We start from the raw sequence: 24,667 nt of genomic DNA, 5'->3' as shown, positions 1-24,667 counted from the left end.
TTTACCCATTTCTCTGGCATGGTGGAGGGGTTCATGCGTGACGTTGAACAGCCATGAGTTTGCATGCATGTCCACCGAGCCCAGGGCAGGACATAGCCAGACTGCTGTCCACCAATAATCGGGACTGATCGCTCTTTCACTGCTGGCCCTCCCTGTCGGTCCGCAAATCACAGCGCTCGGGCGTCGCACTGGACCCATTCTCGATCTGCTCTGGGGTGCTGGGGTCGATACGTCAACTCTTAATTACTGTGGTCATTTTCCCCTTTACCCCCCTTTTTTGGGGGGGTATGTTGAGAGATATTCAGGGACATTCAGGGACATTGGAAGGGGGAGAAAAAGGAGGTTGAGGAGTAGAGACAGTCAGTCAAAGGTTTGCTGACTTTCCTCTCCCATAGCATGCACTGTGCATTCGAGCAAACATCAACCCGGAGCCCTCGGGAGGTACCGACGATAGTGTGATTGGCCTTGAAGGAGTGGCGCCAAACATGAAGTGGACTGCCTTTTTTTTTTCGAATCCCTGGAAAGGCAGTGCATGACGGCAGCGATCCATCCGCCCTCACTGGCTAATCGACAGATCCAACATGAAAAACTACGTGAAAGACTCCCTTTAAACGGGATCTTCCGAGCTTCCACACAGATGGGATTATTTTATTCTCGATTTTATTTCGATTTGGTTTTCTCGTCCCTTTCAGCTTCCTTGCTTTTCCCACTAAGCCGATGCAATTCAATCGCGGGGCTCTGGGAACTAGATCTCGCTCGACCTTATAAGAACCATCGACGCCTCGTTTCTTTGCCTCATCTTCAGACCTGCCATTCCTGAATCTGAATCTGAATTCAAATCACACACCTGGGATCGTCGACATTCCGAGAAACTCTATTCCCCTTCTCTTGACCAAAAATCCCACTCCCCCTCCGCACTATGACTTCTTCACAGTGTGCCACGGCGTGCACAAGCCCTGTTGTCAACAAGGTTCGTCCATCTCCCGCGCTGCATGTATAGTACAATTGTACTTTTGTATAGAGATCCATACTGACAGTCAGAAGATGCCGGGTGTACGATGCCCCAACTGTCAAGCTCAGGGGAAGGAGGTCTGGGTGATCCCAGGCAAGAGCTGCCATATCTGCCACACTCCGTGTGCATGAGGAGATAGCTCACTGAGAGAACTCTCCTCTCCTCTCCTCACTTCTGTCGACCAATCTTCTGCACATCCTCTATTCCCTCATTTGACCTCTCCCGGTCCAACTCCTCATTTATCCAGTCACTTTCCATCCAGGGTCTATTCTCCATAGGCCAGAGCCACAAGAAGAAACCATGGACCCGAGCCCTGGAGACAGCATCCCATCCCTGGAGTTTTCCCGCGTCTCAATAATAGCGAAAGGCGCAAAGGCTCATACAACGGTGTTTCTTTATTGCACGCGATCGATCAACTTCGATTTCAACTTCAACGTCCCGTTCCTGTCCCTTCTCCTTCTTTTCTCACCATGTCTTTCCTTTTTTTTTTTCTCTATAACGAGTCATGACAGGATCATGTTTGCTTTTTTTGGTTCAAGATTGAAGCATTATCGCGCCTGTATTGTTAGCAAATCTCATACCGTTAACGTTAATGCGGATCTGAAGTCACACTGAAGTCACTGAAGTCAACTTACAGTATGTCTTTCCATCTTGATCGGGCCGAGTCGGACCCACGTTTTGGGGGGCTTTCTCCGCCATTCAGAAGTACGAGAAATACTCTATTCTAAGTCACTGTATTTCTGTTAGTCAGTCACTGTCGGTAGTTGAGGTTACCTTACATGTTCGATGGATCTTGTACTTTTGTCTTGCATAGATGGATCCTCTTGGCACGTGATGATCTCTTTGCGAAGCAGGTGACATCATTCCCCTCTTGGTCTTGGTCTTGATCTTGATCAGACGGACATCCGCTTGCTCTGTACTTAACAATTTACCTTGAGCTTGATTTTGTGCCTGGTTACGGTGTAGTCAGCCGCAGGCAGTAAAGTTATGTTGGAGAAATACCCCATCGGGACGCGCAAGGAGAGTGAAGCTCTTGTCGGCGAGTGGGGGTTCAAACATATCTTCACTTGGTCGGATGGCAGGTAAGTATGAATGTTTGATGGACTTTCTAGCTTGGCAACGCAAATATTTTGAGGGTTGCCAGTGTCGATATTTGTATAAGCTAACCCCATCTCACTAGCAATGCACATTATTCACCACACTCCCACAGCGGCCTGACAACACATCTCATCCGTCGGGGTACCTTTACGGTCACATACCCTGAGGACAATGTCAACGGGCAAGTCAAGAAAGAGACATTTGGTGTCGGGGACCGAATTGATGTTCCTGCTGGGAAGCTTCATGAGGTTTGGATTGGGGGTGAAGGGTGCGAATATGTTATTGGGGAGTAGAAAGGACAGTATATCTTTTATGGAGAGGTTTGGAAGTTCTACTTGAACATAATGATACTCGAATATAATGATGATAGAAGCTTGGAAGTCATTCTTTATTGGCATTCTCCATCGAGACCAGCTCTGGAGATGTTCTATTTTTGAATCATGGTCTGGTCTTCGTCGTTCGTTCTATCTCACGTCTCGACTCTAAGGGTATATGTATCTAGTGCAAAAACTTGAAGTCGACTCTGTGGATGGGGTGGTCAGCTTATACGCTCGCATTTGGGTGAGTACCGGGAGTAAGACATACCTCTTGTTGCCAAGGTCTTTGTTCTCGGCGACATATTGCTTTCTTTCTTCGCTGGACATGTTGTTCCAGATGGCGGCATTTTTCCTGCGGAAGACGGCATATTAGTATCGAGGAACCTGCAATTGAACCAATTCGGACCGGAACTTGTCGCATACTTGTTTCGCCACACATAGTAGTACTTGGCAATGATAAACATCACCATACTCCAACACGCGATGCCAATGAGAACCTTGTTACCCCTGCGGTACAATGGCTTATCATCTTCGCGATAGATCTGAAAGAGCAGTTAGCAAAAACAGCTCCAAACCCAGTCGAAAAGGAGGTGGAACTCACATTGTTGGCAATGATACTACTGGCCTGAACCGTCATGTTATAAACAGCGCTGGCAACGGTCCTCGTCCTAACAGACCCCGCATTGCGGGAGGTAATAGCAACAATAATAGCATGCACATAAGGCATAGCAATCAAAAGCACCAACAGGATCCATCGAGCCCAGGTACTCGAATTCTCCGGCAACAGCTCCAGAGCAATCAAAAGCGCCAGCGCCCAGATCTCAGCCCCAACGCCCAGCAACAAGCGCTGATTAAAGCGCTCAGAGACCCAAGTCCACGCCAACAAGTTGATAATAAAGATGACGTAGGCCGGGATCGTCAACAAATTGGTATGGAACGTGCTGAAGCCCAGCGACTTCAATTCCAGACTGATATAAGACGTCGCAGGGGTATTGGGGATCATCCACGTCAAGCCCAGGAGGTAGATAGGCCACATGTCGTAATCTTTCAGCGCGGCCCAGAGCAACTTTGGCGTCACCGGCTGACGATTATGCATGCTGCCCTTACTGTGATCATCGCGCAGCACGCGGTTCACCATGATCTTCTCCTCGTGCTCGTTGAACCATCCGTCCTTGCCGCGGAACCGGCCTGCAGTCTGGGTCGGGGACGCTGGCATCCAGAAGGCAGCGATGATGCCAATCAGTCCGGTGATGAGACCTTCCAGGGCGAACAGGTATCGCCAGCCACCGGTTCCGTCGGACATGCGGATATGCAGGAATCCGAAGGCGAGGAAGGCGCTGACGATGGAGGTCGCTTCGTATGTGACCCAGAAGTAACTGAGGCGGATGGGCAGTTCCTTTGATTTGTACCAGAAGGAGAGGAATAGGATGGTGTCGGCGATGAAACCGCCCTCTAGAAGACCGAGGAGGGCACGGGTCGCGAAGAAACCCCCTTTGCTCTTGATGAACGCCTGGCAGGCGGCGACGATACTCCAGCTGAGCATCTGGAAGGGGATCCAGCGGTCCGGACCGAACCATTTGGAGAGCAGCTGGGAGGGGAGCTCGGCGAAGAGGAATGTTAGGTAGAAGATTGTTTGGCCGGTGTTGTAGTCGTTTGTGGTCATTTTGAGGTCGTCTAGCATGTTGTCTGATGTTGCTTGGACGATGTTGCCGCGGTCTAATTGGAGTGCGAAAAAGGTCACACAGGCAAATGTGCAGACTCGCCAGTCGATCTGGAGATGATTAGCCACTTTGGATGCTGATGATGGTAGGTCTGTTCTCTCTTACCTTTTTCACCACGGCCTTTTCTTCCTCTTCAGTCCACTCGAACTCCGGGTCCCAGCGATGAATGCCCTCATATTCGGGGATAGGCTTATAAAAGCGAGGATCCTCGGTGGTGTCGAACGCCGAATCGATCTGCTTGGAATAGGCGCGAGGGCCATCATAAGACTCCGACGACGAAGACTCTGCTGTCGAGACTCTGCCTGGGACTTTGGTGTCTTTGGCGTCCCGGGCTTCGTTCGAAGTCGTGTTCTTGACTTCTTCGACCGTCATCTTGGAGGGAGCTGGGTTTGGAGAGTCTTGAATCCGAACCAGAAGGTGCGAATCCAGCTCCTATAAAGGGAAAAAATCGAGCCCGAGACGAGATCATGGCCTTGTATCACGCCATTCTGTGGCCGATACGCTTGTTCTAGTTGACGCCTCTATCTGCACGTCCAGGAACTACATTAGGAAGGTAGGGTTTGAAGTGCCATCTATAGACTCGATTGCGATCATTGGTTCCACCGGGTTCCCTTTAAATATCTACAGTATCTGGGCAGAATATTGGGGCCTTGACGCGTTTGTATAGGACGACATGTCGATCGAAGCGGAGGGTTTCCCAGAAAACCTCCGATTCCACGCAATTCGAGAGACGCGCAGAAAGTTGACCAGTTGGCCGTTTTCTTGGCTCAAATCACGCAAAGTTCGGTCCGGGTGACGTCTTGGCTCTGATGTTTTGGAGAGTCTTCGTTTGAGAGCCGAATGGTTGCTGATAGAAGTGAATATTATCCCTTTCTATTGATATTTAATTGTTCTTCTATGATCTCCTTTAATATTATCCTAATATTGAATGCATCTTGACTCCCTATTCCACCGGGTTCAAATGTTCACATCTCGACTCACATACAAATCACCGTGGCTATCACGCCATCAACAGGGAACTTGACACCAGAAAGCAAAATGAGTTGAACCGACAAAGCGATCCGAGAACCCCTCATTGCGTAATGATCGGATTTAAGCCGAGGGGACTATATAGGACTCCCTGGATGGTCTTGAATGGAGCTAACGACAAATCAACCGAGTATAATGGCTCCCGGTCTCACTGAAAACGTCGCCCTCCGGGCCCCAACTGTAGCACCTCCCTTAAAGTCCGATGCGGGCCATAACAAGGAGAACTTGATCGGCTACAAGTATGAAAAGGAGCGCGAGATCCAGGGAACAGACAAGCTCCCCCCGGCCTCGTACCCCAACTATCTGCCAGTCTGGGACAACGAGACGGAGAGGTAGGAACACCTCACCAAGGCAAAGCATCCCACTAACAGCACAATAGATACCCTCCTTTGGAGCTGTTTGTGCACTACGACCACGGCAAGGATGCCGACCCCTCATTCCCAGATCTATTCCCCCAAGGCCAGGCCGAAATCGACCAGATCACACCCTTCATTGGCTCCGAAGTGCACGGCGTACAACTCAGCCAGCTCTCAGACAAAGGAAAAGACCAACTCGCTCTCTACGTAGCCCAGCGGCGAGTAGTAGGTATGCTCTAGATCCCCGAACGCCCACTCTCCCCCCAACCACAAGCCCTAACAACCCCAACCCCAGCCTTCCGCGACCAAGACTTCGCCTCACGCCCAATCGAAGAAGTAGTCAACTACGCCGGCTACTTCGGCCGCCACCACATCCACCAAACATCCGGCGCGCCCAAAGGCTTCCCGGAAATCCACCTCGTCTTCCGCGGCGCCGACGACCGCACCGGCGAAAAGTTCCTAGAACAACGCACCAACACCATAACCTGGCACTCCGACATCACCTTCGAGAAGCAACCGCCAGGCACCACATTCCTGTACGTCCTCGACGGCCCAACCACCGGCGGCGACACCCTCTTCGGCGACATGGTCCAAGCCTACAAGCGGCTCAGCCCCGAATTCCGCAAACGCCTCCACGGCCTCAAAGCCGTGCACTCGGGCCTGGAGCAGGTCAACGCAAGCTTGAACGGCGGCGGCATCGCCCGCCGCGATCCCGTCACCTCGGAGCATCCCATCGTCCGCACGCACCCCGTGACTGGCGAGAAGGCGCTGTACGTGAACCCGCAGTTTACGCGGTTCGTGGTTGGGTATAAGAAGGAGGAGTCGGATGCTTTGCTGAAATTCTTGTATGATCATATTGCGCTGTCGCAGGATATTCAGGCGCGCGTGCGGTGGAGGGCTGGCACGGTCGTTGTGTGGGATGTGAGTTTCCCTTTCCCTTTCCACTGGTAGCTTTTGATATGATACTGACTGGCACAGAATCGGGTGGCGTGTCACTCGGCCGTTTTCGATTGGGAGGATGGTCAGCGGAGACACATTGCTCGTCTGACGCCGCAGGCAGAACCGCCTTATGAGACGCCGTTCGAGGGCGGTAATTGAATTAGCTTGCCTGACTACCTAGCCTGCCTAGACAGGAGTCATATCATGGATGATGAATAGGATCAAATTGACACACAGGGTCGTCGGCCATAGTGGAAGATGTTGAATAACGTTATACATACATCCGTATATCTGGGCTTGATATTACCAGATCCAATCCACTAGTCTTTTAATCAAACAATTATACAATCATACAATCATACAGTAATACACTCATCCCCCTCTCCCTTCCATCACACCACAACCACATCTCCCCTACAACTCAAGCCTCGCTCTCCGAAATCTCCCCAAAACCCCAACCTCCCACTCGGCAAACCTCCTCGCCGAAACAGGAAGCAGAGAATTACTCCCCCGAAGCGCAGCCTCCAAAGCCTCAAAAATCATAGACGGCAACTCCAAATCCTCAACCGACAACGGAGAAGGATTCCCAATCTCGGGGTGCAGTAATGCGTCCACATCAGCGCATTCCCGATAGAAGACCTTCATAGCCTGCTGAGCCATTATACTCACGCCGGAGCTGGAATTGGAATTGGAGTAGCGCATGTCTGGGTTGAAGACCCAGAGCTGCGATGGGGGATTGTGTTAGCGAGATGTGTATTAGAAGCACTCTGTGGGATTGGGGAGATTGGTGCTGGTTGGGGTAGGGTAGGGTTGGGCTGGTGGGACTTACAACTAGACCGGTCTTCTGGCCATAATGGACGACGAAACGTCGTGCGCTTTCTCGTTCGATTAGCTCGAGTAATTGGGCGGCGATGATTTTTTCTGTTTGTTGGGATTCCCATTCGCGGGTGTGTGGATTGGAGGAGGTGGATGGGGCGGTGTTTAATGATACGTTTGCTTTTAGGAGGCGCCATCCGTTGGCGATGGGGTCTTCTAGGCCGATTGTTGCGTTGCAGGTTTTGCAGTCGAGGGTTCTTTGGGGCTGGGTTGTGGGTTTGGAAGGTTGGGGGGTTGATTTTTGTTCTTCTTCGTTGCCCTATGATGTGCTGCTGTTAGCGATCCGGATGGAATGAATGGGTACTGTGTGATATAGAGAATAAGGGTATAACGGGATCAGAATAAAGACATTTTATTGTATTCAGGTTCAGGTTCAGGCTCAAGTTCAAGTTGATCGTTTACTAGAGACATGATCCACATCACATTGCCAGTGATGAGTGATAGGTGTAGTATATGCCTCATCAGAATCAGATATGTACCTCATCAGAACAAGCCAGCTTCACTGATCCAAAGCCGGCATTGAAAATACAAGGGCGCTTTGAGCCGCGAAACAATAAAATGGAAGCCTGACACGAGTCCATGAACGCGAGTGACAAAAGCGGAATCCATCTGCAAGAGAGGATAACTACGATTGCCGCTCGTGATATAGACACTTGCCAGCGCTGCCACTGTCTTGAATCGCAGGAACTCAAAGGGCATTTCGGTTCATCTTGGGCAATAGTATCGGAGACCACTTCACTGAGAACTAAGCGGCCTCCTTCTAGTTGCCCGGGGTGGGGAAAATGAAAGAAAAGGGAAAGCAAGGATAGGGCAAGCTGGACGGTAAATGCAAGCGCAACCAATGGGTATATAAATCTTACCTTTTTCAATCCCGTGCAGTCTGATTCAGCAAGAAGGAAAGTAGCAACGTCAATAAGAACCGTGCCCGGGATAGCCACGACCTGACTATCGGCTCCATACCCCTTAGTCTGGGCGTGTTGATCTTCAATTTGAAGCGCAACATCCTTTTCATCTTTTTCATGACCCTCATGGGGATCGGGTTTATGACAATGCCAGAAATCCATCATCTCAGCCCAGTTTCCACTGGGTAGATCTTTCCATACCCAGCCTGTGATAGACGCCGACGGATCAGCGTGTTGACTTGCATCCCCATGGATATGACTAGGAGGAGAACTTAGAAACAGCGTCGCACATTCCCGACACCGAATCCTCGTTGATAACGACATCTCCACGGCAGTCCACGGCACAAAATCATCAATCAGTTCATCCTGAGGCGCCAGCGCCTCTTCATTAGGATCAACCTGCATTCGAAAAGAATAATCATAGCTTCCGCTAGCTGAGTCAGAGTCAGATCTAGATGCTGCATTTGCTGCAGGGCCAGCAGAAACAGTGGCATTCAAAGCGCGCCGAGACGCGTCACTAACACGCGCTGGCAATTTAATCGTCTCAACCACATTCTGAAAAGGTGTTGGTAGTGACACTGTTACTGCTTTTCGTGATTCTGAGATTTGGACTTTTGGTCGGATGTTGTTCAATTCTGGTCGTCCTGGGAGGGAGACGTAAAGGGTTATTTGGCGGATGTTGGGGAGGAACTCTGCGTGTAGGTACAAGGGTACCTCAATTTCCTGCATTTCTTATGTCCTGGCTGGGTCCTGGTGAGAGAGGTGAGGGATATGTCAGTGTAGAGAGTTGTTTCTGGGCGCATTCATGTCCTCAAGGTTCTTGGAGAGTTGAGTTGAGTGTTTGATGCTCGTGTGTTGTTTGTCTTTGATGCAAACCACACAAACACTCAGTTTGGCTCCGAGCTGGTCACGTGGGCTATTCAACGACGGAAATATCCAGGGATTTTGTTCATAAACACATAGATAGAAAGACAATTGGACTTGCTATGTTCTTTGAGAGCACAAACACCCTTGATCTGAATGTAAGCCCGGCACTTTATTATTGTCCTGTATTTTGATGCATAAACTAGACAGCAGATCCTACAGTTCATCTCCAACAAAATCTCCCTTCCAGCCTCGGAACTCATCAGTAAACCTTACAGCAGCCTTAAGGAAGAAGCTCTCAAAATCACCCCATGTCAAGGATAGCTCTTTCAGGGCACGAATAACCTTAACAAACTGTGCATCCGTTGAGAACTGTCCCTGAACAGCCTGCTCTGCCGTCCATTCCCAGTCCCTCCCCTTGAGATCATAACGCCGAATTCGATCCATATCAATCTCAGGACGTAGTTGTGCGATGTAAATTGCAACTGTAGTCAGCCACCACTGATGCAGAAGCGGGATCTGAAATTGTGCAGGGATCAAGGGTAGCATCACACGCATAGCATGGCTTGTAATGAGAGGAACAGCAAAGAGGGAATTGTAGAGCCCGCTGTTGGCATTGTCGAGGTCGGGTGTTGCGACGAGCAATGCAGCGGCAAGTTCTTGGCTCTCGCGGAACTGTTCCATTGCGTTTTCAATTTTCCATGCACTCCAGTGCTTGAGCAGTAATGGATTCCGCGATGTGATGAGGGTCTTGAGGTTTTGACTGTCTGGTTTGCTAAACAGATTGTTCAGCTCTTTATCCTGGCGGACTTGCTCCAGTATTTCGAACAGTGATTTTGATTCGTATGTTGCCTTGCTTGTCTGCGCTGCTTCTTCTAGGTCTTTGAAAGTGTTGCTGTAGCAGGTTGTAGTGAGACCAAGGGCTTCCATTGCCATTTCACGACTGGAGACCTCGAAAGCATGCGCGAGATGAATCAATGGAGCTCCAACTATAATGGTTAGCAAGTTCAAACATTGAAATCTTCAAGAAGGGAGACGTACGACCACCAAAGATAGAATTAAACAAAGGCTCTTCGCCTTCAAACAAGTACTCAGCAACGACTTCTCTCCAGTCATAACCAAGACGAGCTAGCTCATCTTCAAAGAAGTTGACAAATCCCCGATCATATCTATATCAACACATATAGGTGGTTAGTCTGAATTTCAAGAACAATAGTCTTAAGCAAGGTACAGTACTCACTCTCGACACCCCAAATACTCCCTCCAATCAAGATGCGTAACCTCAGCAGGCGAATCCACCCACTTAGCTTGAGAGCTAACATGATCTTCATAGATTCGCCCTAGATCATCATCACTAGCACCTTGCAAGAAAGAGGCGCATAACAGCTTAAACAAGTATTAGCGTCATCGATCAACGAACATTCAGATACAATTTATCCAGCGAAAGCAATAGAATACATACCACAGGCAACTGACTAGGCAAAGAACCTTTCAAAAACAGCCCATGCTCAACATGATTCAATTTCAATAGATGTTTCAAAGCCCGCCCAGGTTTATCCTGCGCAGTCTCGCTCTCATGCACCTTGACCGGACGAAGGTCTATGGCCCCCTTCTTGGAGAAGATGGATAGACCAAGTTTCGGTAATGATGGCCAGGAGATTGTAAACATGGCGGATACAAAGCGTGTATGTGTCTGTGTACTGCAAATGGAGTGAGGTTGGCTGGGATTGTTGGGAATTTATCGCCTCAGGCAGAAGGGACATCTTATGACATAATTTGGGGGTTATCAATCTGGTCACGTGCGACGGTTTCATGCGGTTCGTGTCTCTTCCGCTTTCTTTCTAGCGCCGACTCTATTCGGACACAAGATAGATCTACCTCATTCTGCGAGAAAGCTTGAAAAGACATTATCAAATTTGCTTGATCTTGGGATCTAAGAATGTAATTTGCATGTATAGCTCGAAGCCTAATCTTTACGAGGCTCGATAACAGGAATTGGCTGCTCGGACTGGGGATCCACCTCTCCAGCGAGGACCTCGACCTCAAAGCGAGGCCCGACGAAGTTTTTGCGGCCGTCTACGATCCACTGAATGGCAGAGACTATGAAGACGATGCCGAAAGCAGCAACACAGTAGTCTAAGAGATATGGTCAGATTGCTGTTTAAGCCATGGTATGGGGACGAAGGGTAACTCACTCATGCTGCTGCCAGTAGCGGGCAGTGCAGGGGGGAAGAGGAAGAGGATGGTTGTGAGAGCAATGTATGCCAATGAGATCTGAAGTTATAGAGTTAGTCATTGCACGCAGTTAATGTTGGACATGAATCACATACAAGGTTGAAAGTCCAGCCAATCAGGTTTGGCAGAACGAAGGAGCGTTCTGGGAGCATTCTCCGGCCACGGAGACAGTTGACCGCAACTGGCATTCCATATGAGAGGTCGAGGAGCACCACTGATGCAGAGACGATGGCATTGAAGGCGCTTGAGGAGCCCAGGAAGATGAGACCGAAGACGGTCACGAGTGCTAGGTTGAGGTAGAGGGAGTTCAATGGGACTTTGAGGCTGGGGTGGACGCGAGAGAAGAATGGGGATGCAGGCAGACCGCCGTCACTGGATTGATGTCAGTTGATGCTACACGAAGTTCGGGAAAGTTTTCATTGGTGACGTACCGTGCGAAAGCGTAGATCATACGGCTGCTAGTGGTCATGATAGCTGTGGCAGCGAACAGGACGCAGACCAGAGGGAAGCTGGGCTAATTAGTATACCGGATCTCGGATATTGAGAATAGAGTGTTCTTACATCAACAGACAGATAGCGCCGGCATTGCTGGAAGTGGCATTCTTCAGGATCTGAAGGAGGGGAGTCGCAGCAGAGTTGATAACCTGCTGGATATCACCAGCTACGAAGAGCAAGACAACAAGGAAGATTGTACCAGTAACGGTACCAATACCAACACAGGCAATCATGATCTTGGGTCCCTCGATAGATGGGTTGGGGATTTCTTCAATCATGTGGGCAACACCGTCCTGACAAATTGTTAGTTTGCGAAACCTTCAGCCTACAATGGTATACTCACAAATCCAGTAACACCGAGACCTCCTTGCAAAAGCTTTGAAGATGTTAGCTTTGAGCACATATCTCAATAGAGTAGAACATACCCCGAGCAACCAAGCGATGCCATCGGGCCATCCAGTCTCATTGATGAAATCAGTGAAGACAAACTCGGCAGAGTTGTAGTTAGGCGAGGCGCACGAAAGCACAGTAATGCAAATAACAGCGAAACCAGTCAGGGACCAGATGACTGAGGAGGTCAGTGATAGTTCATCAATAAAGGGTATATTGAAAACTTACAGGCTCCCTTGGTAACATATGGCAGAACATTGTTCATAAAAGCATTGATCAAAAAAGCCACAATGTTGTAGCCAAGGTAGATCAAAAACTGGTGCCAGCGCTGCGGCTCATAAGCCTGATAGGGAGAGAATTAGCACCGAAATCCAACCTAATCCTGACCAAGATCTTAACCACATACCGGGTTCATGAGAGAAATTACACCAAGGATAAGCTGACTGCCCAGCAGACCACCGGTCGCGACCAGCGCAACCCATCCAGAGCAATTCACCCAGCCAGTGATCCAAGACAGGGCAGGCATCCAGCTTCTCCAGGAAGTGACAGCAACCCAGTGGTATTGGCCTCCGGCAGTCGGGTAGGCAGACAGGAATTCAGCCAGGGATGTGGCCATGCACAGATTACAGATACCTGCTGTAACCAAGCCTGTGAAGTACATCGTCAGTCTGATACAGTGCGTACAGATTTCAAGTGAGAACATACCCCAAACGACACTTGTGCTGCCTCCAGAGGTCAGACTCAGCTCCAAACTGGCTGATAGTGCGGTCCATGACTGTGGTTTGTCAGAAATCAATTATCGTACCGTCAACCCGGCTACTGGATTGGATCACGTACATTGAGAATAGCAAATGCCAGACCGAGCATGGAACTGTCCGAGAATCACGGTTAGCCCCTTCCGAACTGTCGATCGATTGCAGCAGAGTGCAGAAAACTCACATCAAGGAAAAGTTCCGCTTGAGCTCAGACTTATGACCCATCTGGGCCAGCTGCGACTCATCATTATTGTATTCCTTCTCCATGGTGAGTCCTCAAAATCGAAAAGTAAGAGAGTGAAAAAAGGGGGAAAAGGAACGGACAACAGGCAGAATAAGAATGATCCAAGCCCATATGACGAATGTCGAACATCACCTTCCCTACCATTCTCCACGCTCGCATTCGCGGGGGAGAAACGACACCACCAAGTACAGTAAGAGCTGTTAGGTAACGTTTTTGGGGTAGAGACCATTCAAGCCGATAAACAAGCTGCACCTCTATTGGTCCAAATCCCCGAACCCGGCGTTTTGATCCAATCACAGACAGCGATACCGGCGGACGATCCAAACCCTTGGCATATCGCGGTCCGATGCACCCATGGCTCGTGGCGGCAGCCCCAGAGCTTATCCCTGTTCGACATTCTAATTGGTCGCAGATCCACTTACCCTTCGACGCGGGGGAAGATGCAGCTTGGGGAAGTGGGCGATCTTTGGAGAGTGTGGACTAGCAGCATGTTTCGCTGCAGAGTCGACATGTCCTTGACGATATAAACTCAATCGCAGCCTTGGCTGAGTCTTGGGGCCTCAATGTTCCTCGCGGGCTTTGTCCGGTTTGAGCGATTCGGCCCGATATGTCTTCTTCTGATAGGGATGCGGATTTGTGGAGCGCGTGGGTCGGGCAAACCTTGCTATCTGGTGAGACAAATACGGCTATGTAAGGATATCTCTCATACTGCACACGCTGGGTTTTGGTCGGAATGGAATGTTCGACTGTTATCGCCTAGAACTCTATCGGGATCGGCAGGGGGCTCAATATGCCTTTTAGTGTTGGGGCTTTTTTCGACCTTATTTTGGCTTCTCTATCTAGCCGCGTGTATTATATGCGTTCCTTGTCTTGGATTCCTTTGTGGGTGATATGGAACTATATGAATAGGGGCTTGCAATCCTTCCTTTCATGCAGTGTCCTAGTACAGTACTGTAGAAGATGGCATGATAGTCCTGTAATCCGATAGTGTGCCACAGAGTGGCGTATGAGATGATATCATCTTGAATGATAGAGAACGAAAATGTAGATCTCAAGCCTCCGGAGTCACCGAGAACTCAAACAGTTCCTGAAACCATCAAATTGACACTTCCTCATCTGAATATGTCTGATAGCACTATCTTCTTCTACGAACATTCCATGGCTCCTTCTTTTCCACGTGGATCTAGACACTTTATTTTTTGGCCACTGATTACCAAGTAATTACTCATCTACCGTGGACCGACGAACCTTGAAACGACGGATGTCATGAACAACTCCGATAACCCATTCAAAAGAATGTCATAAATGTACACTAAGTTACTAGGCCACAGGTATATATATATCGAAGACAATAAAAAACACACGGCCGTCTCCGGCCAGAAGACATCCAGAAAAACCTCGCTAGCACGAATCAAAAACTATACTCATGCTAGGAATCAAAGCACCTCTACTCAACCTCTTCCATAGGATTCTCCAGATGACCAGTTCTCACAACATAATCATCCTCATCCTCATCGTCCATGCCCGTAGCCCCATCTTCCTGATCACCGTCGACATCATCATCAACATCCTCATCGGCCCCACGGGACTTGCCCTTCTTGCTTTCGCTCCTGCCCTTCCCCTTGCCATTGCTGCTAGTCGTAGACTGTCCACTTGGACTGCGGACCATCCTGCCAGGCCACTGTTTCAGGCCTTTGATGCGGTCGTGAATACTGCTGGTACCCGGTGCGTGGCTATCGCCATTTGAGACGGGAATTGGTGAAATGGGCTGTGTAGGGGTTTCCGCGCCATCGAGGTTGAAAGCTTCCATTGCCTCAGCGATAGTTTGGGCGCCGTTAGAGGCTGGATCTTGTTTTTGCTTGTCGACTGATTCAAAGGTTTGACGGATTCGTTCGAAGTGTTCTAACTCCTTAGCACTGCGGGGCTGTTAGTCATTTACGTTGATAAAAGGAAGAGTGAAGGAGCTACATACCTAACACTGGGCACAAGTTCTCCTTGAGCGGAGAGGAAGTCGTCCTCTGTGACTGTGACAGAAACATCCTCCGGTGTTGCGAGGTGGTCGAAGAACCAGGCAGTGCTGACAGGACCATTAGGCAGACTCTTGATTTTATCATCGACAGCCGTAGCCTTCCTTGTAATAGCCTTGAGCATGGCATCGGAACAAAGCGCGTACAGATCAGCACCGGTGTAGGTGAGAGGAAGGCGCTCAGCGACACGGTCAAGCGAGACGTCAGGGTTGAGGGCAAACTTTCGAGTCAGAGCCTCGAGGATCGTCGCCTGCTTTCTGTGGGTATCTGAAACACCCAGGTAGAGCATCTTATCGAAACGACCAGGGCGCAGCAAGGCTGTATCGAGTAGATCAGGACGATTGGTAGCACCGATGACGAAGACACCGCCGCTGTTCTCTTCGCCGCCGTTCATGCCGTCCAATTCCGCAAGAAGTTGACTGACAATCCGGTCCATTACACCACCGCTATCACCCTGGTTACCACGCTTTGGAGCAACAGAGTCCAGCTCGTCGAAGAAGACAACGCAAGGACGAGCATCGCGGGCACGCTGGAATACACGACGGACATTGGCTTCGGATTCACCAATGTACATGTTAAGCAATTCGGGACCCTTGACAGAGAAGAAATTAAGAGAGAACTCGGTGGCAATGGCCTTGGCCAGCAAGGTCTTTCCAGTACCCGGTGGTCCATAGAACAGAATACCGCTACGCTTCTTCATGCCCTTGGCGAAAAGCTCGGGACGCTCAAGTGGCAGCTGGATAGTCTCGATCAAGGCATCCTTGACATTGGTCAACCCACCAACATCATTCCAGCCGACGTTCGGAATCTTGGGGGCACCGATGGAATCGGCGAAGTTTTTGCGCGCGGCTTCCACGGCAAAATCGAAGTCTGCCTTAGTGACGCCTCGTGCACCATCACCTCCTGCCAGTAGAACATCCCGAACGAAGACCTCTGAGCCGGACTGTAGTTTACTGGCTTCAGCAAGACTCTCAAGACGAGCAGTTCTGGCTCCAGCAGCCCGTTCCACGACATCGACTAGGTCTCCTGCGACAAGGGCAGCGGTTTTCAGGGCAACGGTGCCCAGCTCCACATCGGCAGAAAGCTTGATACTGCGTTCTGCGACTGCATTCTTAAGAATGCCTTCACGCTCTTTCTCTTCCGGAGCTCCCATCTCGAACTCGTGAGTGAAAAGACCACGGATTCCCTCAGGGATGTTTTCGACATCAGTGGTAGTGGCAATGACGACTCGGGCGTCGTTCAAGATATCGGTCATTGCGGTCACAATGCGATCAGCAGTAAGCACTTCGATATGTCTGATCAGCAACGCGGTGCAGTTGGCCCCACAGTGGAAAGCCCGCTCCGCCCTGGCCTTCAGGTAAGCCTCGGTCTTGACATCGCCACCATTGGCACCGCCTTCTGTCAAAATATCATATGCGTCAATGGGGAATGTGTGGAGACCAATATCGGAACATGCGCGAGTTGCAACAGTTGCCTTTCCAATGTGTCTCTGTTGAGATCGGAGAAGGATGAAGACAGGCTTCATACCGAGCTGGATAGCTCTGGGGCTGGTTGCAGCAGACATGAGATCCCGGATCCGCTGCTGTAATGGAGGAATGAAGGACTGAGGTGGCTCAGCAACAATACCATGAGGAGCTGGGGCATCGGTGATACCCTTTGGGATTGTCTTGACACCAAGCCAGTACTCCCATCCATTGTTTAGCACACCAGGAACTCGGCTCACGTCGCTTCCAGCCTGAACCATCCGAGTAGTCGCTGGGTCAAGGACAGCAACTCCGCCCCATTGGTCTTCGCCTGGCTCTTCCAGCTCCTCCACGGTAGTCGGTGCAACCTGTCCAACGCGGAACCAAGCAACACCAATTTTGCGGGCTCCCGCGTTACCAGAATCTACATTCTGGCCGAGTCGTGTCGTGATATCTTCTTCTTGGCTAGCGCTGTCCCCGCCAGCGGTTCCAGAGAAGACTGCTCTGCCGAGTCCTTCATCGACACTGATACCGACCAAATCACCGCTTTTGAGAATACGCCGGCGTGACTCGAAGTAATGCTTCAATCCTGCAAATAGCGCTGGTTGAAGAACCCGGTCCATCGAAAGTGGAGTAGACACCTTTAGTAGGGTAACTTCCTTTGCCAGAGGCGGGTTCTTGGCAGCAGTGTTCTTTATCTGGTGCAAAAGACCAGGCTTCGAAGAGATGTTTGCTGTTGCAAATGTCATGGGAGAAATGCGCAGATACTTGGGGTTTTCTATGTTACCCAAAAGCAAAGGCGGGACGAAAACTGAGGGGGTCAAACGAGTGGGTGGGCGTTGAGAGATGCTGGACCGACGTTCACCTGAGTGATTAATGGCATAACGCGGCTTAGATGATGGAAGACCCGTGAGACCGAAGATCTTGACTGGACGCCAATCACCAGAGTCTTCGGGGGAGTCATTGAAGCTTCCAAATTTGAGGGAAGCAAACATGTTCAGCTGTGGCTCCTCGGCTGCTTCAATTTTGACCCAGTCTCCAGAGAAGCAACCGATTTTGGCCAGAGTGCTGATGTCTACAAAGACAAAAGAGTCGACATCTTCGTCATCGCGCGGCCGGGGGTGCAACACTTCATTCGGAACTTGTTGGAGGAGACCTTCAACCTTGAAGGTCTTGCCTCCACCACGACCAGGGCGCATTGTGGCTGATGTGAAATTCGATGCCACTGATCCTGGAGTATGAATTCCGTCCGTGCGGCGACCACCAGCTCTTGGAGTTGCTGATGTCAATGAAGACATCACCCCAGATGCAGGCTGTGGCAGTTCAGGTGCGCTGAGGGAAATCATGTCTTCCAAAGAATCATCCGACGAGTCGCTCATTGAGCCTGCAGATCCCTCTGTTTCCGACTCCTCGGCCGCCGACGTAGCTTCCATCTCCGTTCCGCTTTCACCGAACTTGTCTTCCGCGGCAGAGTAGAACTGTTCGTTGGAGGTATCATCGGCCTCGTCTTCGGCCACTTGCTTGAGGAGGGCCGACCTCGAGGGAAGGGTTTGCTGAGCACGATTTCCTTGTGCTCGAGACTGGATAAGAACGATCTTGGTAGTGGGCATCAACAGGCCTTGCGAGACAGGCTCGCAGAATGAGATTCGCGCAGGGGGTGGCGGCGCATAGGTGATAGGGTGCGGAGGGAGAGGCAGAGGCAGCACATCCCCAGTATGTACAATGCGCTGCGCTCCTAATGCCTCACGAACAGCTGCGGTTAACCGTTGTTCGGCATCCGCTGCGGCCCTCTTCGAGTACTTCTTGGCCTCTGCGGTCCTCCCCGCCTTTCCCCAGAGACCATTGGGCCCCTGCGCATTCTGGAACCCACCACTGAATTTGTTCTGAATGTCATCATGATCACGAAGAAGATGACGCTCTACGGTAACGAATATCGTATCAAGGTGAATTGGGGCGACATCCAAAATCCGAATCTCTACAGACCGATGTGCTTGTAGGCTGTTGCGCGATGAATCGACTTTTCCCAGAGCCTGGAGAAAAGGTTGGAGTGAGTCCGCTGACTCTGGGAATAGAACAGTCGAGTGTGACATTGGGACTGGGGACCTCTCGGTAGGCTGGATGCGCACTGGGAGTATCGTCCACGCTTGGTCCTCCACCGGGGTATGCGTCGGCGTATGCGGGGCAATTGCAACGTACAAAACTCCATCATCAGAGGTTGTGACATCTAAGAGAAGAAAGACATATTTGTTAAAATTATGACCAGAAATGACCGAATAGAATAAGACTCACCTTGGAGGGCCTGCTGCTGGAACAAGTCGTTCGCTAGATCTTCGGATAGGATGCCGACCTTCCCACGCAGCTGAGGATCCAGAGCCAGACGTGCTGCGATCGGAGCCTTGTTGTTCAATCGTCGCTTCCCGGCTCTTCTTCTCCGTTGCCTCGGCTGGTGGGAGCTCTGTCCATATTTCTCGAAGTCCATGGGGGGCGGTGTCTCCGGTTGCCGTCCAGGAATGAAGCGGGGGTGATTAAGGGCGCGGTACGTAGAAATATAGAAAGGAATTGGAATCACCAGATCATTCGGTCAGCAAGCTCCTGTCAGAGTATATACACAGTCCGACCAGAGTTACTGAGGGGAGAAGATGAGTGGTCGCCGGATCCAGAATCCGGGGGAAATCAACACGCGGGCATCTCGGCACCGCCCGCCGTTCTGCCATGTCCCGAAGCCGAGGTCCAATCGGCCGTTGTATGCGACAGCAGAAGCGCTTTTATGTATGTATTATATTGATTGCATATGGATTGACTAGAGATTTGGGAGCCAAGTATAAAGATTCAACCAAATTCCAAGTCAAGCAATTTGGGAACTCGTAAGCATGCCTCAACGTAATTGGTCAACGTTACTTCTTGCCTGTGATCGCGATGAGCTTCCCCAGAGCTAGACGACTGACATCATTTAATTAGGAACAAGGCTTAATGATTCGACGTGAGCCTAGCCTTGAGCTCTCTACACTTCAGGCACCTGGTTTTGGTGCTTGAATGCGTTGCATTCAAGATAATGAGAACGCATGTTTCAGCCCCAATCACTGATACATGTCAACTGTTGGCCTGAGACACCAATTCAACTTAGATTCCTCAAAGTCCTGACAAAAAATGTATTAGGCAGTCGAATTCGTAGAGCCAACAGCATACGGACGACTATCGTCATCCGGCGATAACAATGCGAGGCTGCCACATTCCCAAGGAATCAAATACTGCTGACTGGTGTACTGTCTTATCGCAAGAATAGGCTGCCATATCCGACTCAAGGAGAGAATGTTCAGTATATTCGATCTACAATGACATTTAAAATGTGGTCAAGAATAATTATTCGGCATCCTTGTAGATGCCCGATGCCACAGTCAATTACCGGACTGCTGATGCTACAAATCTCAAGGAGAAACGGCTGCTTTTGACTGCGCCGGGGCTGGACGGGTGGGCTGTGCACTTGGACTGAAATGAGGCGCAGTTGAATGCCACTCCAGGGTCCAGCCGCGATCTGCAGATGCACAGAGTACTCCGTAGGCAGACAGCAAAGTAAACGCTCGGGGGCTTCGTCCACCGACAGATGTACCCAAGTTGGTCCGACTTGAGCCGGTTATTGGGCCGGATGGGTGAAACCAGGTGCGTAGGTGCAGCTCGTATCCAGTAGCCCGTATTCCGTATCCTCGTATTGCAAACCGTCATTGTATGGATCTGTGGGTGGGCGGGATGTGGATTGGCTATTCAAGACCCTCTCTCTTGTCTAAAGGCCAAGACCCTAGACTACGTCGGGCGCAGTGCCAATACTGAATCAGGAGATGTGGCATGATCCAACGATAATAACCTGGACGTGTAATGGGTGACGTAGAACAGAACACACCAACGGGAAGCGGGTAAAACGGAAGAATATAACACAAAACAGTTACCTGAACTCAATGAGGCTCGTCGGAGATCCAATGTCTCCGAGCCCGAGTTTCCAAAAAAAGCAGTGGGGAACGGTACTGTATGGATGTGTACCCGCCAACAAGGCTGGACCTGGTATTTTCATTACACGGTGACAATACAGCCATCTCAGCCAATCATGTGATGCAAAATGTTGCTCAGCCATCGCAGTCTTTACTATTTCGGGCTTAGCGTCTTCGTCTATCAGGCAGACATCCAACGCGCCATCAGAGCCTCTAGTTCTTTCTTCCTTGATCCGCTTATTCCCCCCTCGTCGCTGTCAAGTTTATTCTTTTATTCTTCGTTTCTGCCCTTTTAGTTATCCATAGCTGCCTTCAAGAACTTCCACTATCGCCTATAGTGGGGCTGTCCGCCATCTCAGACGTTATCGCTCCTGATATTCACAGACATTGGAAATCATCGCATCTTGAATCCGGGGTACCGTATTATTTTTGGATGATTATCGTTGACGATCGAAACCCATATTGGCCGGTTGTATCGGTCTGATACGCCTTCGACATCTGTATTGAAGTATTCCGACCGCTCCGACACTTTTGGCTCAAGATTGCATACGCACCTGGAAATTATCAGACCATCGCGATCCTGATAATTCTCCCCCCAACCGTGCGCCTATTGAAGTTCGTCGAGAGCTGTCGCTTCAGATCAACTAGAAGCGGTTCCATCTTATATATATACCCCCACGAAGTCGGAACCAGAGGCTTACATCTCTGACTCGACTGTACGTCACTTCTCGAATCATCTGGACACCGATCTATTGTGAGTCATGGAGTCAGCCAATCAGCCGCAATACCCTGTTTTTCCCTGTTGGGATCGGGTTGCTAACACCTGGGTTAATGCAGCACCGCCAATAATGTCGTCCGCCCAGCCAGAGTCCTCGCGGCTTCACCCGCGTCGGCGGCCCTTAAACACTGAACTGCCTGCCCTGTCGACCGACTCTGCTGAATCTTCCCAAATGTGCCTGAAGAAAGGAGAGACCTTCTCTACTCCCACCTCGCCGCCTTCCAGTGACAGTGATCCGGTCTTGAACCTTCGCTCACTGCCTCGCCGTTCGCCAACATCCTTAGAAGCAATCACCGCCGCCGAGGAGCGTATGACTTCTATCCTTGGTCGTCTGAGTCTTAGTACCACCGAGGATAAACAAAAGGGTTCAGGAAACACTGGGCTTGAAAGCGTGCGCAGGAATTCCAACACCATGTCGAACCCCACTTCAAGCGAAAAGAAGACAGAGCAAGAGCATGATCATAGCCACGATTCTGACAGTGGCATTGGATCATCTGTCGGTAGCGAAGAAGAGCTCTCTGATTCGAACAGCAAAGGTAGGGTCAATCGCATTGTTCATTCATTGTCCCCCTTTTGAAGTGCCATGCCCTAACAATTAGCAGATAATGGTATTCATGACAAGAAGTCTACCATTGCTGAATCGATTGCTGCCTTTGATTCAGGATCCTCCTCCAAGCGTCAATTAGGTCCCCTTGCCTGCAAGCAGATCGAGCGATATGTTCTCGTTCCCATTCTCAAAGAACCTCGCCTCAAACCGTTCCATCCACTCGTACGAAGCATTCCTCAACGCATCGTGAACAAACAGATTGTCTGTCTGCGCGATCTCGAGAAAACCCTATTGTGGTTGGCACCGGTAAGTTCAAATTCTGTTCTTTATAGGGTTTTGGAGTTCTGGCGACTCATCTGTTTTTCTTTATCAAGAAGTCGGCAAATACTCGAATCTCGTATCTCAACTTCTGCGAGTTTACGATTCAATGCTTGCATACTTCGGCGTCTCATCTTAACGACCGCGATCAACGACTACCTGCCGATCGCCCTTATACTAACGGATACTTCCTCGATCTTGTTTCACAGGTCCGCCGATACGCCGCCATGATTCGCGCTGAGCGTGAACGGGTTCAAGCAACCCGGGGCGGTAAGCCCGAGGAGAAAAGTACTCAGTATGTACTTGCGCTTTTATCCCATAGACGTCCCTCTTGTCTCAACTACGAATTTAAGCTAATTCAACTTGTGATTATCCAGAGTACACCAAGCCCATCTGGAACATGGCATCTCTAAGGATGGAAAGCCTCTTGAACTTGTTGTCATGCAAGACGGAAAGCCTATTTCTATGATGACTGGTAAGCCTTACGAGGTGGACTCTGCCACCTTGGCCAGCTCCATCAAGCGTACTATCAATCTCGATGATGCTGTCGATGAAGGCGTCCAGCGCTCTATGGCTCGCCGTAAGAAGAATGCTCCTCCCATGGACATTAACCAGAAGTGTTCCCACTGTGAAAAGATTTTCAAGCGCCCTTGTGACTTGACGTAAGTGATATTGTTCCCTCGACCGAAAGTTGATGGTAGTAACGTCTTGCAGCAAACACGAGAAGACCCACTCTCGCCCCTGGAAGTGTGAAGATACTTCCTGCAAATATTTCAAGGTTGGCTGGCCCACCGAGAAAGAACGCGATCGCCACATGAACGACAAGCATTCGGATGCTCCCAAGCTTTTCCGTTGCGGCTTTGAGCCATGTACCTATGCCTCCAAACGCTCGAGCAACTGTAAGCAGCACATGGAGAAGGCTCACGGATGGAAATATGTTCGATCCAAGAACAATGGTCGCAGTGGCAGCACTGGCAGCAAGCGTGATTCCTCTGTTCAGGCTACCCCTCAGACACCTAGTGTCTCTACTCCTGCTTCCAAGGCCACTGATTTCGCTACTCCAACCACTGGCCCCAGCCCCTCTCCCAGTGACCAGACTTACAACTGGCCTGAACACAACTTCAACTTTGCAGAGCCTCCAGCGCCTCTCAGTGATGACTTCCCCTTGTTCGGTGAATCACCGCCTTACTTGATGAATGATATCAACTCTTTCCCGACCTCGATGAATCTAGATGGATTCCAGGCTCAGTTCGGAGCTGGTGATCCGAACGAACTGATCCCGGCTCTGGAGATGCACCGGCAGTCCATGAACTCCATGTCTGTCCCTTCGTCAGAGTCCGTTCCGGACCTGATGGGACCCGTGTCCTTTGATGGATCTCCCCTTGCTGGAACAGACAGCATCAACTTCGATCTTGAGTGGAACAACCTCGAGTACCCCCTCAACGAAGAGTACAATGCCATGTCCATGCGTATGCAGGCACCTACTCACCCGATGGAGGCTATGAAGGGTTACTCGAACGAGTATGCCCAGATGAACAACAACCATCTGTCCTACGGTCTTCCCACGAAAGTCTCCGGTCTCTCCCCCGGTGCCCAGGGCAATGCCATGCTGTACTCTCCCGATTCATCCAACGTCGGTGACACCTTGTCGGAGCGCTACGAGTATGCTCTCCAGCCTCAGGCTGGGAACGACTTCACTCTGTTTGATCCAACATCTCAGATGTCTCATGCTGCTCCACGCATGACGCAGAGCAACAGCAGCGAGGCGATGCAGTACCACCGGACTCAGCAGACCATGTTCCACTCTCTTAATGAGCAGCAGCGCGCTCTCATGAACTCCTGGAACGGCCAGCCCATCCAGGGCCACTATTTGCCCCGCGACAACATGGAGATGGATTTCAAATAAAAGAGGAGGATTTACAATATCGTACAATATCACAACCTGTTTGCAATTTTTTTGTTTTTCACCGTTCTCAAGCGACTCAGCGACGATAATCAGGCTCTGCTCCACGTACTCGTGTTTCCAATATATTTTTTAGTCCACAGAAATCTCTACGTGATTATTTTTCCATTATTATATGAATCCTTTTGTGAATAGTCAGCTGGAGATCAAAGGCCAAGTCATTCCTAGTAACGCAGACTCAATAATCAACCCACGATCACACCAAGACCAAGACCAAGACCAGCCAGTCTACGCCCTGTCAAGCCCATGACAGAAGCCGAGAACAGTTCTCGCCTCATAAGGCGCAAAATCTCAGTAGGCAACACCATAACCAGTCTTGGCATTCGAACCCCAATAACTGATTGCAAGGTGCAAAAGC

At 50.2% G+C, this 24,667-nt stretch overlaps 8 protein-coding genes across 8 annotated transcripts; 3 read left to right on the top strand and 5 right to left on the bottom strand.

Annotated features, from left to right (window-relative positions):
• Window positions 1–1,999: 1,999 nt before the first annotated feature.
• Window positions 2,000–2,403, top strand: N7511_004230 (uncharacterized protein; the record flags this gene model as incomplete). The annotated part of the gene is made up of 2 exons (XM_057126655.1): window positions 2,000–2,094; window positions 2,193–2,403. The coding sequence occupies 2 exons, from the start codon at window positions 2,000–2,002 to the stop codon at window positions 2,401–2,403; spliced, it is 306 nt and encodes a 101-aa protein (XP_056985545.1).
• Window positions 2,404–2,608: 205 nt separating this feature from the next.
• On the bottom strand, window positions 2,609–4,520 carry N7511_004229 (putative transporter; the record flags this gene model as incomplete). The annotated part of the gene is made up of 5 exons (XM_057126654.1): window positions 2,609–2,633; window positions 2,696–2,779; window positions 2,851–2,969; window positions 3,029–4,198; window positions 4,254–4,520. 5 exons carry the CDS (start codon window positions 4,518–4,520, stop codon window positions 2,609–2,611), a joined length of 1,665 nt encoding a protein of 554 aa, XP_056985544.1.
• A 792-nt stretch (window positions 4,521–5,312) lies between these two features.
• On the top strand, window positions 5,313–6,622 carry N7511_004228 (TauD/TfdA dioxygenase family protein; the record flags this gene model as incomplete). Its single annotated transcript, XM_057126653.1, has 4 exons — window positions 5,313–5,509; window positions 5,557–5,762; window positions 5,829–6,454; window positions 6,512–6,622. Coding segments are annotated over 4 exons (1,140 nt in total), but the record flags the coding sequence as incomplete, so codon positions are not given.
• Window positions 6,623–6,886: 264 nt separating this feature from the next.
• Window positions 6,887–8,979, bottom strand: N7511_004227 (HECT-type E3 ubiquitin transferase; the record flags this gene model as incomplete). The annotated part of the gene is made up of 3 exons (XM_057126652.1): window positions 6,887–7,195; window positions 7,302–7,607; window positions 8,209–8,979. The coding sequence occupies 3 exons, from the start codon at window positions 8,977–8,979 to the stop codon at window positions 6,887–6,889; spliced, it is 1,386 nt and encodes a 461-aa protein (XP_056985542.1).
• A 351-nt stretch (window positions 8,980–9,330) lies between these two features.
• On the bottom strand, window positions 9,331–10,783 carry N7511_004226 (questin oxidase family protein; the record flags this gene model as incomplete). Its single annotated transcript, XM_057126651.1, has 4 exons — window positions 9,331–10,103; window positions 10,156–10,283; window positions 10,355–10,500; window positions 10,577–10,783. The coding sequence occupies 4 exons, from the start codon at window positions 10,781–10,783 to the stop codon at window positions 9,331–9,333; spliced, it is 1,254 nt and encodes a 417-aa protein (XP_056985541.1).
• Window positions 10,784–11,080: 297 nt separating this feature from the next.
• Window positions 11,081–13,256, bottom strand: N7511_004225 (GABA permease GabA; the record flags this gene model as incomplete). Its single annotated transcript, XM_057126650.1, has 12 exons — window positions 11,081–11,250; window positions 11,310–11,388; window positions 11,445–11,721; window positions 11,781–11,858; window positions 11,911–12,137; window positions 12,188–12,220; window positions 12,270–12,412; window positions 12,463–12,577; window positions 12,641–12,882; window positions 12,940–13,009; window positions 13,072–13,105; window positions 13,174–13,256. The coding sequence occupies 12 exons, from the start codon at window positions 13,254–13,256 to the stop codon at window positions 11,081–11,083; spliced, it is 1,551 nt and encodes a 516-aa protein (XP_056985540.1).
• Window positions 13,257–14,680: 1,424 nt separating this feature from the next.
• pex6 (AAA family ATPase peroxin 6) lies at window positions 14,681–19,202 on the bottom strand (the record flags this gene model as incomplete). The annotated part of the gene is made up of 3 exons (XM_057126649.1): window positions 14,681–15,149; window positions 15,206–18,947; window positions 19,013–19,202. The coding sequence occupies 3 exons, from the start codon at window positions 19,200–19,202 to the stop codon at window positions 14,681–14,683; spliced, it is 4,401 nt and encodes a 1,466-aa protein (XP_056985539.1).
• Window positions 19,203–21,551: 2,349 nt separating this feature from the next.
• ace1 (putative C2H2 transcription factor (Ace1)) lies at window positions 21,552–24,252 on the top strand (the record flags this gene model as incomplete). The annotated part of the gene is made up of 5 exons (XM_057126648.1): window positions 21,552–22,017; window positions 22,084–22,334; window positions 22,403–22,641; window positions 22,724–23,008; window positions 23,061–24,252. The coding sequence occupies 5 exons, from the start codon at window positions 21,552–21,554 to the stop codon at window positions 24,250–24,252; spliced, it is 2,433 nt and encodes an 810-aa protein (XP_056985538.1).
• Between the last annotated feature and the right edge of the window lie 415 nt (window positions 24,253–24,667).

The sequence above is a fragment of the Penicillium nucicola genome (assembly GCF_028828085.1).
Source record: "Penicillium nucicola strain IBT 29836 chromosome Unknown utg000003l, whole genome shotgun sequence".
NCBI lineage: Eukaryota > Fungi > Ascomycota > Eurotiomycetes > Eurotiales > Aspergillaceae > Penicillium > Penicillium nucicola.
Note: the sequence above shows the minus strand (reverse complement) of the source record. Positions and strands in the feature narration are given on the sequence as shown.